At 40.9% G+C, this 15,034-nt stretch overlaps 1 protein-coding gene across 9 annotated transcripts in view; it reads right to left on the bottom strand.

Annotated features, from left to right (window-relative positions):
* LOC118105787 (A-kinase anchor protein 13) overlaps positions 1–15,034 on the bottom strand; it is a 111,356-nt gene that overhangs the window by 48,984 nt on the left and 47,338 nt on the right. For all 9 annotated transcript variants that reach the window (XM_035153622.2, XM_035153631.2, XM_035153642.2 and 6 more), the window contains exon 10: positions 7,209–7,263. In XM_035153622.2, the coding sequence (XP_035009513.2) occupies positions 7,209–7,263 (55 nt within the window). The remainder of the gene's footprint in view (positions 1–7,208; positions 7,264–15,034) is intronic.

Below are 15,034 nucleotides of genomic sequence, written 5' to 3'. Positions count from 1 at the left end.
AACCCTCAGCTACCAGTGTAGAACACAACATGGATCATCATTTACAAGCGCTGCTGACCGTCATGGGTTTCTGCTTCTCGTTTGTAGCCTAGCTCTTTCTGCAACTAACAACCAAATGCTTCCTGTGCACACCAATAGGTGCATGCCCAGAGTACAACAGTGGTTATGTAATATGTGTTTTCAGGTGTGTTAGTATGGACAGGGATAAAATCAAGTACAGAGCCAAAATGTTTGTATGGATAGTGATCGTTTTAGTTTGAGATGGTTGTATGGATGTAGCCGTAAGCACAAACGTTGTGCAGCACCAACTTTTTTAAATTTTTGTGTTAAAGTCTGAACAAGCAGAGCAGGTCCTCCAATCTCTCATGTTACCAGCTGGATGGGGCTATTACACAGAGGAGTTCTGAGAATCCTGAGGGTGGTACAAACATGAAGCTGCAAAATAAGCTCCAATTAGCTGAGGAAGAGGCCATCAGGGGGTCAGGAGGTGGGATGTTAGTGGGGGTAACAGACATTACTGTATGTTTTTACACGGCATTAATGAGGAAGCTACATTCAAGAGACTCACACCCTCAGGTTTTGCTTACAGACGTGTCACCCCAAGTACTTATGAGGTCTAAAACCTCAATGACTACCTTCGTCGCAGCTGTCGTCCATGTTTGTTTTCGCCAGGTGACTCCCTCACCCGTGTAAATTATGAGGAACGTCGATCTAGAGTGATGTAAAAGTCGCATTGAATTCAGAGATGGGTCACATGGCGGTTCAGGCTGAGGACGCGTTTCAAAAAATCTGATCTGTATCTGATTTAGACCCACATATGAAAGTGACCAAAATCTGATTTGAAAAGATCAGATTCCATGTGACTATATGTCATTAAACAATCAGATCTGGGTCACACAGGGGAGAAAAGAATCTGATTGTGGCCACTTGGGCCCGCTGTGTGAACGTAGTCATGTTCTTTACTTGAGAGGATGAACTCATCAGCTGTTTTCATAATTGAGTGGAATTAAAATTGTGCATTTCAATTGCACTATGTTGCCCATATTTGAGAACTGATGCAATAAAACATCATTTGTAATTACAGAGCTTGACAAAGCCATGAAAGGACATTATATTTAATTCTGATTATGAATGTGGTCTTCAGAGGTCTCAGCCATTCAAATCTTATTATTAAATGAAATTAATGTCTACATCCAACACAGTAGAGGTGTGTGACTCTATTGGCCACATTGTGACATGCAGAGGATTATTTCTGTTGTTTTCCCTTAGGACACGTATATAAAAGAAAATCTGCAGTAGAAAGGTCACAAGTTTAATTGCTGCAGTTCTGTTCATCAAATAATCACTGAACACTGTTTTCACAGGGCCCTATGTATTATGTTGTTTTATTAAATAGACTGTTACCTCATGGCTTCATTAAAAGCAGGTTTCTTGTAAATTATGCTGAATAACATCACAGTCCAAACACGAAAGCTACACTGACCTTTGACTGTAAGCGCTGCAGACAGTGGAGCGTTAACTTCAACACGGTGGATGTGGAAGTTAATGTAAAACCATTTTAGCATTAGTTCTTCATTTGCTCTTAGTTCCTCTGTGAACGCGTGTGAATGTGTGTGTGTTGGGTGGTGGTGCTGACCGTGGTGGATGATGGGAGGGTTTTTTCTCCACTACCTCGCACCTGTCCACCAAAACTAGCAGGGGACTGTGAGTTTTGTCAGCTGTCTCAAACACACACACTCACACACACACACACACTCTCCCTCTCACTCTCTCTCACAGACACAGACACACACACACACACTGAGAACAGGTGTAAAGTTCTCTGATGACATAGTGGGTGGTTAACATTGTTAATGTAAATTAGTTCATACAACTGGAGACTTTATATTAACTCATTTATTTATATATCTTTTATTTGACTTTCATTTGGAGAGAACAGTGGGCCCACCCAAGAAAAATATTACATTTCTAGATCTCCACAGGGGCAAACAAAAGAAACATATTTTCATTTTGAAACACATGAGCTCTTTTCATAGCTCAGGAGATGCTGTCAATGCTGAACCTACTCAGGTCAAACAAACAGTTACTGCTGTTGGTGTTTTCGATGTGATGTTGGTTAACGAAAAGCACAACTGAGGAGGAGAAATGTTTGTTGTTAGAGGAATGTAGCAGAGGAAAAACTGAAAAGTCGCTATGATGCACAAAAATCAATTCGTAGCAATGAGAACCTGGTGATGAATAACAGATAAAGCATCTCCCTGTCTAAAAACACCCATCCCTACATTTTCCTACTGTTAGTCCAGATAAGTCACCACTGAGGCTATCTTAACCGTTTCCCCTCAGTGCAGATAATGTCAGCACTCCTTTTACCCTACATTTCCTTGTCCTGTATTTTCAGAGAATATGGGAAATTAAATGTATGTCTTTGTGTGACTGGGCTGGTTGTTTGCAGATGGTGACAGCAGCCAGTCAGTCTTTCTACAAAGCTGAGAAACCACGAGGGACCCAACACACTGGAGACACCCTGAACAGGTTGAGCTGCACCAGCTCCTTTTTTAGTGTTCAAGTCTGAGGGAACAGAGCAGGTCCTATGCAGTAGATGGACTGAATTAATTCAGTATCATACCCAGTGAAGAGCAAAACACATTCACAAAATAAAATAAATTAAAAAAAATATATATAAAAATGAGTTGATTCTAGGCAATGTTTTGGAGCAGGATAAATTGTATATACTCAGAACTCTTATGTTAATAGCCCAAATTATTACAATCAACTTAAGTCTCACTTACTAACATATAACCAATGGACCCAAAGACTTCTGTTATACTGTACCTAGTTAACTTAACTGAAGAATCTAGGATGAGTGAAATATGTAAATCCTGTCATATGTCTAAATCTTTCCACTTATTTAAATGCTCCAACATAATTTTTGTACATAAAGTTGTTTAAGATTTTTTCAAAGGAACTTGTTCCATTAAATGTATTAAATTATTGAAATACCTAATGAAAAAAGCTTCTCATTTTCACTGATATATAATCTCTCCTTCCTCGAACACATTTTGAAAAGTACGCTTAACCATAATGTAATTTCAACCTTCACTTTTACACATGTCAAGACCACCTTTTACTCCCATATCTTTGTCTACTCACTGTTAGATTTTTGCCTTGAACGCAAGGCACACCCAACGTGTCTCCTTCTATATAAATAAGGGTTACTGAATTGAGTTTAGGAAAAACAGGCTTCACCCGTGATAAATGTAATATAGAACATAACAAACAGCAGTGTGCAGCAGCAGAAGCGTGACTCTTAACACAGCCTAGTGAACCACAGGCAGCCAGGCAAGCTGTGGCCTTCCAACAACACATTAACCATAGTGAAGCTGGTCCAGCTCCATCCTAAATCACAAACTAGGATCTGTACAAATTAAATTCCTGTATATAGTCTGTTCTGCACAAACCTCTAAACCAAGTGCTCTTGAGTCATGTTTGTGCATCTAAACCTACTCCATATCTGTATAGTATGATCTGCTTTTGATATTAACAAATACAGAAAGAAGTCTTGGCAACGTAATAGGGTTACACACTGACAGATAGCACACAAGCAGAGCCTCACTGTGGTCGCTGTTGTGATTTTAACCTTGACCTTTATTTGCAAGTCATGTTTCCTGAGTCAGCCCATTCACAATGACCTTTGACAGAAGAAGGTCAGTTCCCACAACTCCCTCCCTCACCATATGGTTTTCTGTTCTCTAACCAAGTCTCATCTAGGGTCTTGACTGTGAGAGTTTAGAGCTCTGTCTGAAATAAGTCACCATCCATTTATGCACTATTTTTCATAATGACAGCACAAAGAGTTGACCATGATCATCAGAGTATCACGGCCACTTAATGGGGGAGGTTGATTTGGAGAATACACTTGAAATAGTTCTAGAATGAAGTCCTAATATTACGAGAATAAAGTCACAATGTTAAGATAAAAAAGTCAGAATATTACAAGAATAGAGAATAATAAAATAATTATTTTAGGGTGTCGAGGAGGGATATCAGAAGATTGGCCTGTTGATTCCAATAACAGTATATAGGCTGTATAATAGTTGGTTAAAGTTTCACAAATAACTAAATACTTCATCTTTTGGCTCATCAGCACAGCATTATCATAGGTATTATAATGTTCTTCTCTATTAGGAATTGATACTGAAAACAACTGTCTTCAATTTGGCTCTGTAATTCTTGAGCATGTTAGCAGGCTAATGTTTGTTGCTGAGCACAACACACAAAGTAGAGCTGCATGAAGCTGGTGGGAATGACTTCAGTTTTGTAGGTACTTCTTCACCAACTGGATGAAACGTTTCGGTTTCACCAATTCATTTCCGTGAACATTAATAACACTATAGGTGGGAAGCCTGTCTACTGTCACTTTAAGTAAATCAGGCACAGATTTCAGATACAACTTTAAAAATGTAGTGTTTCTTGTATTCTACTGTCTCTTATGAGTGAACGGTGGATTAGAGATTTACAAGCAGCCAGATCCCTGCTGTGGTTACCTTCTGTTGCTATCCTCAATAAATAAGCATAAAGAGAGACACAGTTGGAGAGAGACAAAGACAGAAACACAGAAAGAGAGAGAGAGAGAGAGATTGATGGAGAGGTATATTTCCACCAGAGAGGAAGTGATGTTGACTTGTTCCAGCTGCTGCACAGGAAATCCCACTCTTACATTATACTTCCATCTAACACTCTAACATTTTTCTTTCTTTATCCCTCTCTTTTCACCTTTATTTCCCTTCTATTTCTTCATCTTGTCCTTTCGAACCTATCTTTTCTTCTTCCTCTCCATCTGGAGGACGGATATGTTTCATCTGTTTTCCACGCACATAAAATGCAGTTTGTTCTCAGTCTGATCCAGTTCATCGATCTGTTGGCCTTTTTTTTATTGAGACTGGTCTCTGTTGACAGACTCATCTTATGGAGGTCAAACAATCACTTTTTTCTTATCTTTGCCATAGCTCTTCCCCAGGCAGACATATGTGTCAACATCAAAAATTTCTAAGATTGAGCTTCCTCCTCAAGTCGTTCCCCATATACTGACTAAAATAAATTCACAGCTGCAGAGGCAACAATCAGCTGTTTAATGACACGTTGTTTTTGGCCAAAAAAGCAGAGAAGCTCAAGGGGACCTCAACATCCTTTCACTTACTTTGGTCCAGAGTGAAACGTCTTGACAAATAGAATGGATAGGTATGAAATGTACACAAATCCGTGGTCCTCAGATTCAAATATATAAACTTTGGTAAAACCCTGTCAGCACAATTCGTACCACCATGAAGTCAAACTTGAAATCCATGCAATACTTTGCTTTGTAACTGAAAACTTGCAAAACCTGCATCAGTCTCTGTCGTGTCTTTTATGCTCATTAGTAAATGTTATGATAACATGCTAAAGTGACCATGGTATAATTTTCATTATAAGCATGTTAGCATGCTTACCTTAGCATTTAGTTGACAGCTTCAATGCCTCAAAGGGTATTTTGTTAGAAAATTCTATGTCTTGTTAACAATTAAAAGACATTCATAAAAAAGTGAACTGGAATTTAAATAAAATTGGGGTAGAGACAATTTGCTTGTTAGAAACACATAAAATGCCAACACAATGTATCGATATTTTCAACTATGAGAAACTTGCCAAAAACTATTGCAGAGCTAAGATGACATCTGTGACCGCAGGGTTTCTACTGTCCATCCTGCTGTTTCTCTTCACCACCACTGGCGTCAACATTAATTAGCTCTGTTACATTGACTGGGTCTCTTCCAAACACTCCAGAGGGGCAAGTGGAATACAGCAAGGGTCAACTGGAACCACACCAACTTATCCACCCTGAGCTGTTGGCAAAAATATGTATCAAATCATTGACGTGCGCATGGCGTTCATCCACATCCTTGTGCACAGGCTGTCTGAGCGTGAGATACAAACACAAACACATACTGTGCAGCTCATCAAAACTTTGCCTTACAATGCCAATGCTATTTAGATGTTGCACAGATGACCCTGGCTATTTACTGACACATACTGTATACTCTTATTGATCCAATTGCCCTAGCCCCATTCTTCCCAGTAAAATAATCGCCTCCCTTTCCTCTATCTGTATGCTAATGTTCAACGACTTTTAAACAAACAAAAGTTAATTAAGCCAAGTCTGCACAAAAGGATTTGCTCCAACTCCAACATGACCTATAAGTATCAGTATACAACATTTTGAAAAGTCGATCTTCATAAGGACAACAATCGACCATGCTCAAGACCCGCACAACATAGTTGGCTTCTCATGCTAATGTGTCAATGCTAAAGAGAAGTACATGGAAAAACACCTCCACAACCAGATGAACCACAAAACCGTTCTCAACACATGACGTCACTCAATGCAAAGTGAATCAGCAGCATTACGGTTAAAACTTCCAACTCATATGTGAGATTCCAGCATAAGGCAGCTTAGCCACAGGTTAAAGGTAACAAATATATCAGCAGAATTACCATCCAAACCACAACTCAACTATTGGTTGACAAAAGGCTAAAGGTTACAGAGAGAAGCAGAGCTGATTATAATTACCACCTTTGTAAATTTGGTTGTACTTGAAATTCTTTGGCTCGAGTAAGGCCAAAGACCGAAAGATATTTAATGACAGCAGAGAAGCATAATCAGAGGTTATCAGGCTCCCTAAAATAAAAACATTTAACAGCCAAACCTCATCCTGTCAAAGTCTTGATTTAGTATTTCACACATTTTCTTTTGAGTACAAAAAAGAGGCAGACAGAGGCTGTTGAGCTACAGTATTGAATATAACAAAAAATGGCTGTTGTCAAAATGCAGAAGCTCAACGATACAAGTGTCTTTGCTTTGTGTCAGCGACATTCAAGCAGACTGCTTGAGGAGTCACCGGGCCAAACATAAATTTGCCATCGTGTCAAACAAATGGGTTCCGTGAGACAAGGGATATAAACATCTTCCATAAACATTAATGCATGACTGACCCAGCGTGACACATTTGTCACTGATGGGAAAGTAGCCTCGCAGTAGAGCTTATAGAAACAGACATAAATCATCTTACATTTAAAAAGCAATGCACAGAACAATGTACAAAAAGGCTGTTTGAATACATAACGCCTTTGAGACCAGCAAATCTGGACAAATAGTGGCGAGCAAGGACTCTTACCTGAGTGCTGAGTGTTGCAGGGCTGATTGAACGACGCCTCTCTATCTCGGTGGATCTACAGAGAAACAGGAAGACACTGAATCAGCCTGAGCAACATGTGATTGTCACCCACAGAGAAATTATGATGCAGACTGATGCGTCTGTTAGGAAGTGTTGCTCGGCTCACAGGATGGGAAGCAACGATAAAACACTCTTTATAAACGCAGGCTTGAGTGGACTCATAGGATTTAGCAGCTACACTCCGGTTCCATCTCCTAGAGGAAGTGTTCGCAAAGATCTGACTTTGGCCTGATTTCAGCCTTCAGAACTAACAGTCACACTGACACACAAACACACACACACACACACACACACACACACACACACACACACACACACTGCCTGTCAGAGATCTGTGGTTGGCTGTACACACACAACTCTGGGGCTCTGCTTCCTCTGTGGTCTGACTGTCTATAAAACAGCTGTGTGTGTGTGTGTGTGTGGGTGTGTGTGGGTGGGTGTGTGTGTGTGTGTACGCGCAAGTGAGTGAGAGAGCTGGTTTTAGCTACAAAAGCAACAGGCAGCCCCCCTCCCTCTTCGCAGGCAAGACAAAAGCTTCGACAGTTTGGCCGAAGCTGTGCAGACGTGACTGACAGCTCTGAATGTGAAGCTTACAGACTCAGAGGAGCTCATTGTGTTTTAATGAGCTCCATCAACGAGACGCAGATAAAGATGATGAGCTTTGACTTTGAATGTGTCTCTCATACAAACCAAGTGAACTGAAAACAGATTAATAATCTATTAACAAAGCCAGATTGCTAACACCAAGCTCTTCACGAGAGACCCCTGTTACAAAAGCCTTATTGGCTGACAACATGGCTTTGTTTTTTGGGGGCTCGAGTGATTTCTGAACTGCAGCTACATCGACTGTAGTGGAGAATTGATGCTTCTTCCTTTAAAGATGTTTATCATCTTTCCTCCATCAATGGTTTTCCTTTTTTCTATGTTGCTACAGTAGCTTGTTTCCCCCATCCTTAATTCTTCCCATTTAACTCTGAACCCCAGTAAACCCAGGTTAAGCCCGGCTCAGATCAACAGGCTTTAGCGCAGCCCTTTAAACTTGGCTGTGTACAAAGGAACCTCCAGTCAAAGTATAAATAAGTCACTAATCTAAAGGCCACAACCTTGTGTGAATCAGGGGAACAAAAAGATGCAGTTCCACCATGGGCCACCAAATCAGCTTTGAGTTTTACACACATATGGATCCAAAAGTATATATTGACATTTATCAGGTCGTTGGTTGTGAACAGTCCACTAGTTCATTAGAGTTATGCGGAGAAGAAACCAATAATGTAATATGTCAATTTTATTAGATTTACTAAGATGTAAGTCAGTGTGGAGTTTTCTGAATGAGAAAAGGGAGCAAAGGATCTGAGATAAGACAATATAAGGACAAGAAAACAGTGGAGCAGCAAATAATTTATTAGTCTGACATTTTTGGAAATACGCTTTGAAAAAATGCAAACGATACATCCCACCCCACCCATCGACCCAAGAAGCCGACTTTTCTGTGATTCACTCGCTAACTTCGGACTATCATAGAGCTGACTGTGAGCAAAGGCAGGGTGCACGCAGTCACATCAGTAAGTGGTACGCCAGCAAAGATTGGTCGTGTTTATTGCATTTCTTCTACTTTCGTTTTTTCAGATAAACTTATTTATTGATGCTTTTGGGATGTGAGAAGGATTTGAACAAATATGCTAAAATGTGTTTCAGAAACAAATTGTCGATTCCGACCTTTAAGATCAAAATGTTCAGTTGATAGATAACTAAAACATTTTGTTAATCTGAGGAAAATTATATTGCAATTATTATAATTTTTCATCGCCCCACCCTACTTGATACCACTCTCAAATCTGTCTGCTACTTACAGGGCAGAAGACAGTAGGTTAGCTGAGCTCAAAGAGATACAGTGACCATATGCACCTTAAAAACTCACTGATTAAAATCATTTATCTTGTTTGTTACACTTGTACAATTTCCCTGAGCTCAGAAAGATCAAATGGTTGTTTTACATACCGTCAGTCCAAGATTCAAATATGTTCAATTATCATTCACATGAAAACAGATAAAAGCAGCAAATCCTCACATCTGAGAAGCTGGAACCAGAGAGTGTTTAGTATTTCTACTTGAAATGTGCTTTTAAATCTATAATTAGGAGTTTCCTCAGATCAAACGGTGCATTCAAATTCATGGCAACAGCCTCAAAATGTGTTTACATTCTGTAGTTGCCTTCTCATTGTAAAAGTTCCCCATTTCCATGTGGGATTTAAATTGCCCACCTACGCCTTATGGGACAGTTTCACTAAAACAGAGATCTGGAGGGAAAGATGTTAAAACTAAAGTGGAGGACATGCACAGCAGTTATTGAAGAAGAGAGAAAAGCGGCCGAAATGAAAGGAGAAAAGTCAGGAGATTAATCAAATCAAAGCACTAACAGACACAGGGATGAGTGATTCCCAACCAACGGGCAAGGTTGACACTCCCAGAATGCTTTTGGGGGGTGAGGGGGCTGAGCATAGTTTCTAAACAGCCAACCCTCAACTGTCCCACTGCAGATTACTGACAAGCCTGCAGAGAGCCAGAGGAACACTGAGCTCAGTTGTTCTGGCTGGGGAGTGGTGTGTGCATGTGTGTGCGTGCATATGTGTGTATCTCAAAGATCCCACTGTGATCATACACTTATGCATTCCCACACAACTTCTTACATACCAACTGGCTCCATGCGCACACACACACACACACACACACACACACACACACACACACACACACACACACACACACACACACACACACACACACACACACACACACACACACACACACACACACACACACTCGCTTGTGCTCCTTTATTTCACTCATCAAGCATCACGTGCACACCACAGCAGAAATCCCACACACACAGTTGAACGCACAGACAGCACACACAGGCTTTTTTTTCTTTTCTCACAGCTGTGTTCAGATATCAAACAGAGCCCACTGAGAGAGAACAAACACGCTGACGAGGAAAGATTAGCTGGTCACTGAGGGCGCAAGTACACACCAGACTAACACACACATACATGTAGAAATGCTCGCACAGGTTGTGCTCAAAAGAGGAAAGATTGCCAGTGATTGCTCCAAATTACAAAAGGCTACAAGCGGGGAGCAGTGACAGCAGAACTTCAAACAGAAACAAGGGAACCTGCATGAAACGCAGGCTGAAGCCAAAGTAAAGGAAACAGCAGCTCCAAGTATTTTCTCTTCCGACAGTTTCCCCACCATGAACCAACAGAACAACTTGAGAGTGGAGGTTCTAGATGTGGAAGTGCCTGCTATAGATTAACTTAGATACTCTACACTTGTATATTTTAGTATTTTATTTGTATTCAACAACTGTATAAAACACACACACACACACACACACACACACACACACACACACACACACACACACACACACACACACACACACACACACACACACACACACACACACACACACACACACACACACACACACTTCAAGGGCAGTTACAATAACTGCGATATTCTACAGGAATTAAATCTTTTACTTACACATTTATTTATTCTTATTTCATTACATTATATATCATTTATCTGACGCTTTTATCCAAAGCGACTTCCAATAAGTGCATTCGTATGTCTTTATACTGTCTTCCAATTTTTGTGATTGTGTATTTTCTACACATTTTATTCTATTTTAACCTAAATGATGGAGGTTGCATTTTCACCCTGTCTGGCCCTATATTTGTTGGTTGGATGAATGGTGACCAAAAGATTGAAGAATGAAAGAAAACCGATCAGTCTGTACAAAACAGAAGCTTCTCAAATATCATAGCTTCAACTTCTCCTCACTTAGTTCAGCACGGATGGTTACAGAGCAGCAATGATGCTGCTACGAAAGTTAGTGATTATCTTAAGGACATGTGAGCTTGAGGAAGCATATTTTCCTGAGAGAAGCCCAGAGGACATAAAGAAAAATGTAGTAAGATCAATGAGGTCGTAAATACATTTTGTTCAATACAAAAATCAAGAGGCATAAAGTGTGAGCCACAAATTCCTCGAGCGAGTGTTCCAGCAAGTCAGTCAGCCTGTGAGTGAGGAACCGACCCCCCCGCCAAACTGGTAACTTGAATTCAGAACAGCCCAGTGCATATTTGCAGTGTCGGGGGAATCCAAACTGTACCCAGTAAAAACACATCTGGTTTAAAAATAAAAAGGCAGACTAGTGCGAGTGAGTGTGCGCAGCGGCAGACGGGACTTGGGCGGCTGCCTTGTTTCTAAACAGGCAGGCGGCCAGAGAGGTTCCGCAGGGCTGAAGGATGCCATGGCGGACTGAGTGACTGTTTCCAGCCAGGTATGTAAACCCAGTTTGATCCCTGAGGGCGGCTGGTTGCAGACATGAGGACAGAGTGTTTCTCTGTTGTACACTGGAAGTGACACTCGGAATTCAACCAACCAAACACTTACAACAGGATAAAAGACACATCGGCCCCTTATAATGACTGTTGAAGGTTTTTGCTGGGATTTTAAATCAGTTTTTTAAGACCACTTCTGAAGTGCTGCTTCTACTAAAATCCTGCCCTCTTAGCTTCCCTCACTGGGGGTGTGTCAAAGGTCACAGGCAACTACAGAACATTGCTAAAGTTGAACTGACAGGGAGTTTTTGCTAAAGAACATTTCAGGGTGAAGGGAAATTGAATCTCAGTCCTCTGCTTGTTTTAAACACCGGAACACTTGTTTCATTCAGAATTATTTTCTCAGTGTCAGAGGTTGTTTCTTTGACTTTTCCTGTGACATAAAATGATCGAGAATATAAGAAATTCGCTAAAGAGGCAAACAAAAGTCTAATAAAGCGCAAGTAGATTTGGAGAAGTGTTCTTTTCTGCCTATTTGCGACCCATGTGCTGAAACCACATGTGCCTGTATATACAGTAATGCTATGCTATTTAGTGTAAAGGCGTATTCACAGTTACTGTTCTAAGTAAGTGGAGTAATGATGTGTTTTGTGACTCAAGGCCAGCAGAGATGCTGGGATGTGAAACGCTGGTTGGAATGAAGTCATTTGGCCGAATGCCTGTTTCCATCTGAGGCCAGAGGAAACCGTTAGCCCGCCACTGCCTCTTTCCCACACCATCCCATCTCTCTCCCTTTCCCTCTCTCTCTCTCTCTCTCTCTCTCTTTCACTCACATACACACACATGAACACAACACACATTCTCTCATCCTTGCCATTTATTAAGAAGAGCTGACATCAGGAACAAGTTTGGAAAGTGACAAAAGACCAAGGAGAGGTGTTACATAAAAGAGAGCAATCCACTTCATGCATATGTTCCTCTCAGTACCTCCAACTCTGCTTTGATCTAAGCGTAGATGTCACATTCAGCAAATGACATTCAGATGGTCCAATGACGTAGGACATAGTTTAGTCTGTGCATTATGATGATGACTCCAGCTTATGATCGTAGTTAAGAGTCATCAAACTAGAGGAAATATTGCAAATAGCAAAGATTGGAGCCATTACCTTAGTTTAAATAAAAATCTATCCAGCCTTGTTTAGTAGTTTAGATATTTTTGGGGGCATTTTGCTTTTATTGACGAAACAGTTCAAGCGTGACATGGAGGGAGAGAATGGGGAAGACACAGAGCAGGGGCAGATCCAGGGGCGGCGGCACCGGCCCCAACTGAAATCTGATTGGCCCCCGAAGTGGAATTGTTTATGGATAGTGGCAATATAATTGGCCACTCTGTGTAAATTGTGGCCCCCTTATGACCCCTGATTCCTGAATCCCACCTGGTAGTGTGGGCTATAGCTTTTTTGTGGATGGCTGTTGGCTGATACTTAGTTTTGTCACCTTTATAGTTCATAGATTTTGAAATGATATTACTATTTATACTTCAATACCAACAGAGGTAACTACTGTCCTGTACAACCAAAAGGAAATTCTGCTGTGTCCATGGTGTTTTGAGGGGTTCTATATGTGTCGAGCAGGGAAACTGCCACTTGGGCTTTAAATAGCTCAACTTTTTGTGGCTATAAAGATCCCATTTAGAAAGCGCCCATCAAACACCCAGTTCACGTGGTTTGTCACAGAACTGTATGGTACAGTGACACAACCTTTGAGAGAAACAGAGATACTAACTTTGCAGGGATTCAGTCATTTGAAGAGCATCAGCCGTCTTTATGTTATCTTTTAGCTTTATAGTTTGTCAGACACTCGCTCACTGTCCAAATAAGCCTGAAAGACCTGAAACTGTCTGAGCCTCATTAAGTGCCATACACAGGTATTCCATAGAGATGGGTCGAGTGGAGGCATCTGTCGTTGTGTCACTTACAACAGACCCATGCAGAGGCAAGAACCACACTCCACCCCAAAATAATCAGCACCCTGTGTCTGGAGGGCCACTATCAACAACCATGCAATCATGGCTGTTGATAGTGGAGCAATACAGCAAAGACCGGTCACTACACAACTGGAAGTCGACTACTAAAGCACATTGAAGCACTTTGTGACAAGTTATGATTATGTTTTACAAAGAACGACCATTTTTTCCAGACAGCTTTTTAGGAATAAGAGTCATTCTGCCTGGAAGGAGATTACGCTGCTGAATCACTTCATGAAATTCACTTTAATGGATTTAATTCATGAATCATCTTTGACCTCCCATTTCTGGTTAACTTATAAGATTTCAGTCCTGCTTTTAAACTTCTTACCTCGCATTTTTGCTTTTGCCTTTACTTTTTTTTTTTGTTTTAAGCACTTAACAACTGTTTTCAAAGCTTCTCTCCAAATGACTGTTATTACTGTAGCAGCAGCACGACATTACATTTACTACACAACTTTGTTTCAAGTGCGGATCGGGAGCCTACCTTTATCAAAACCACGTCTACAGCTCTTTCTCCTTTGGCACGGAGACTGTACCTCCGCTTGTGTCGTTCGTACATTTTCCGTTAAATATCCAGAGCCGATTTACTGAGCAGAAGGTTAAAATCCAGGGGAAACACCACTGAGGAGAGGCAAAGCTGCCTGCTAAACTTCACATCTGGCCGCAGAGGCAGCCTCCTACCAGACTCCAGCTCTGCTCTCTCACTCCCTCCTTCTCCTCTTCCCTCCCTCTCTTTTCCTTTCCTCTGTCGCCTCTTAACTTCTCTCCTCACTCTGCCTGACTCATGCCTCTGTTGTCTCTATCTGTTTCTCTCACTGGCTCTCTATGAAGGCTGTGAATGTCGCTCCCTCATCCTGTGAATCAGCCATCCAAAGTACTACATTGTCAGTATGACGGATGACAGAAGGACATTATTACAGTTAGTATGATTCAATCTTGAGAATTTATGCTGTTGAGATTCAACACCCCCTGCTGGACGAGGATATGTTTGAGGACACCAATAAGGAGCCTTGTGCTAGACTGCACCTCTCTCACACAATGTCCCTCTAACTGGATGCAGCTGTGCTGAAAGATTTTGGGAATAATCAGGCTTGTATGTCTATCCAGAGACAGAGGTTACAACATAGTGCAGGGGACACTTAACATTTTTGCACATGTAATATATATCATGAAATTAAGAATATTATTATTATTACTATATTTTTTTAATTAAATATGGATATATATGTATACGTGACAATATGGCATGTTCGCACATTAATTAGAATAGCACATACCTCCACTGAGGAACAACATACTGTACCTCTTAAATTCAATCAAGCTGCACAATATTTCACACACTTAAGAGACCCTCTGGAGAATTGGGTCTGGACTCTCTCCAGAGTTTGCCT

The sequence above is a fragment of the Hippoglossus stenolepis genome, chromosome 1 (assembly GCF_022539355.2).
Source record: "Hippoglossus stenolepis isolate QCI-W04-F060 chromosome 1, HSTE1.2, whole genome shotgun sequence".
Lineage (NCBI taxonomy): Eukaryota > Metazoa > Chordata > Actinopteri > Pleuronectiformes > Pleuronectidae > Hippoglossus > Hippoglossus stenolepis.
This window is presented reverse-complemented; position numbering and strand designations above follow the sequence as displayed.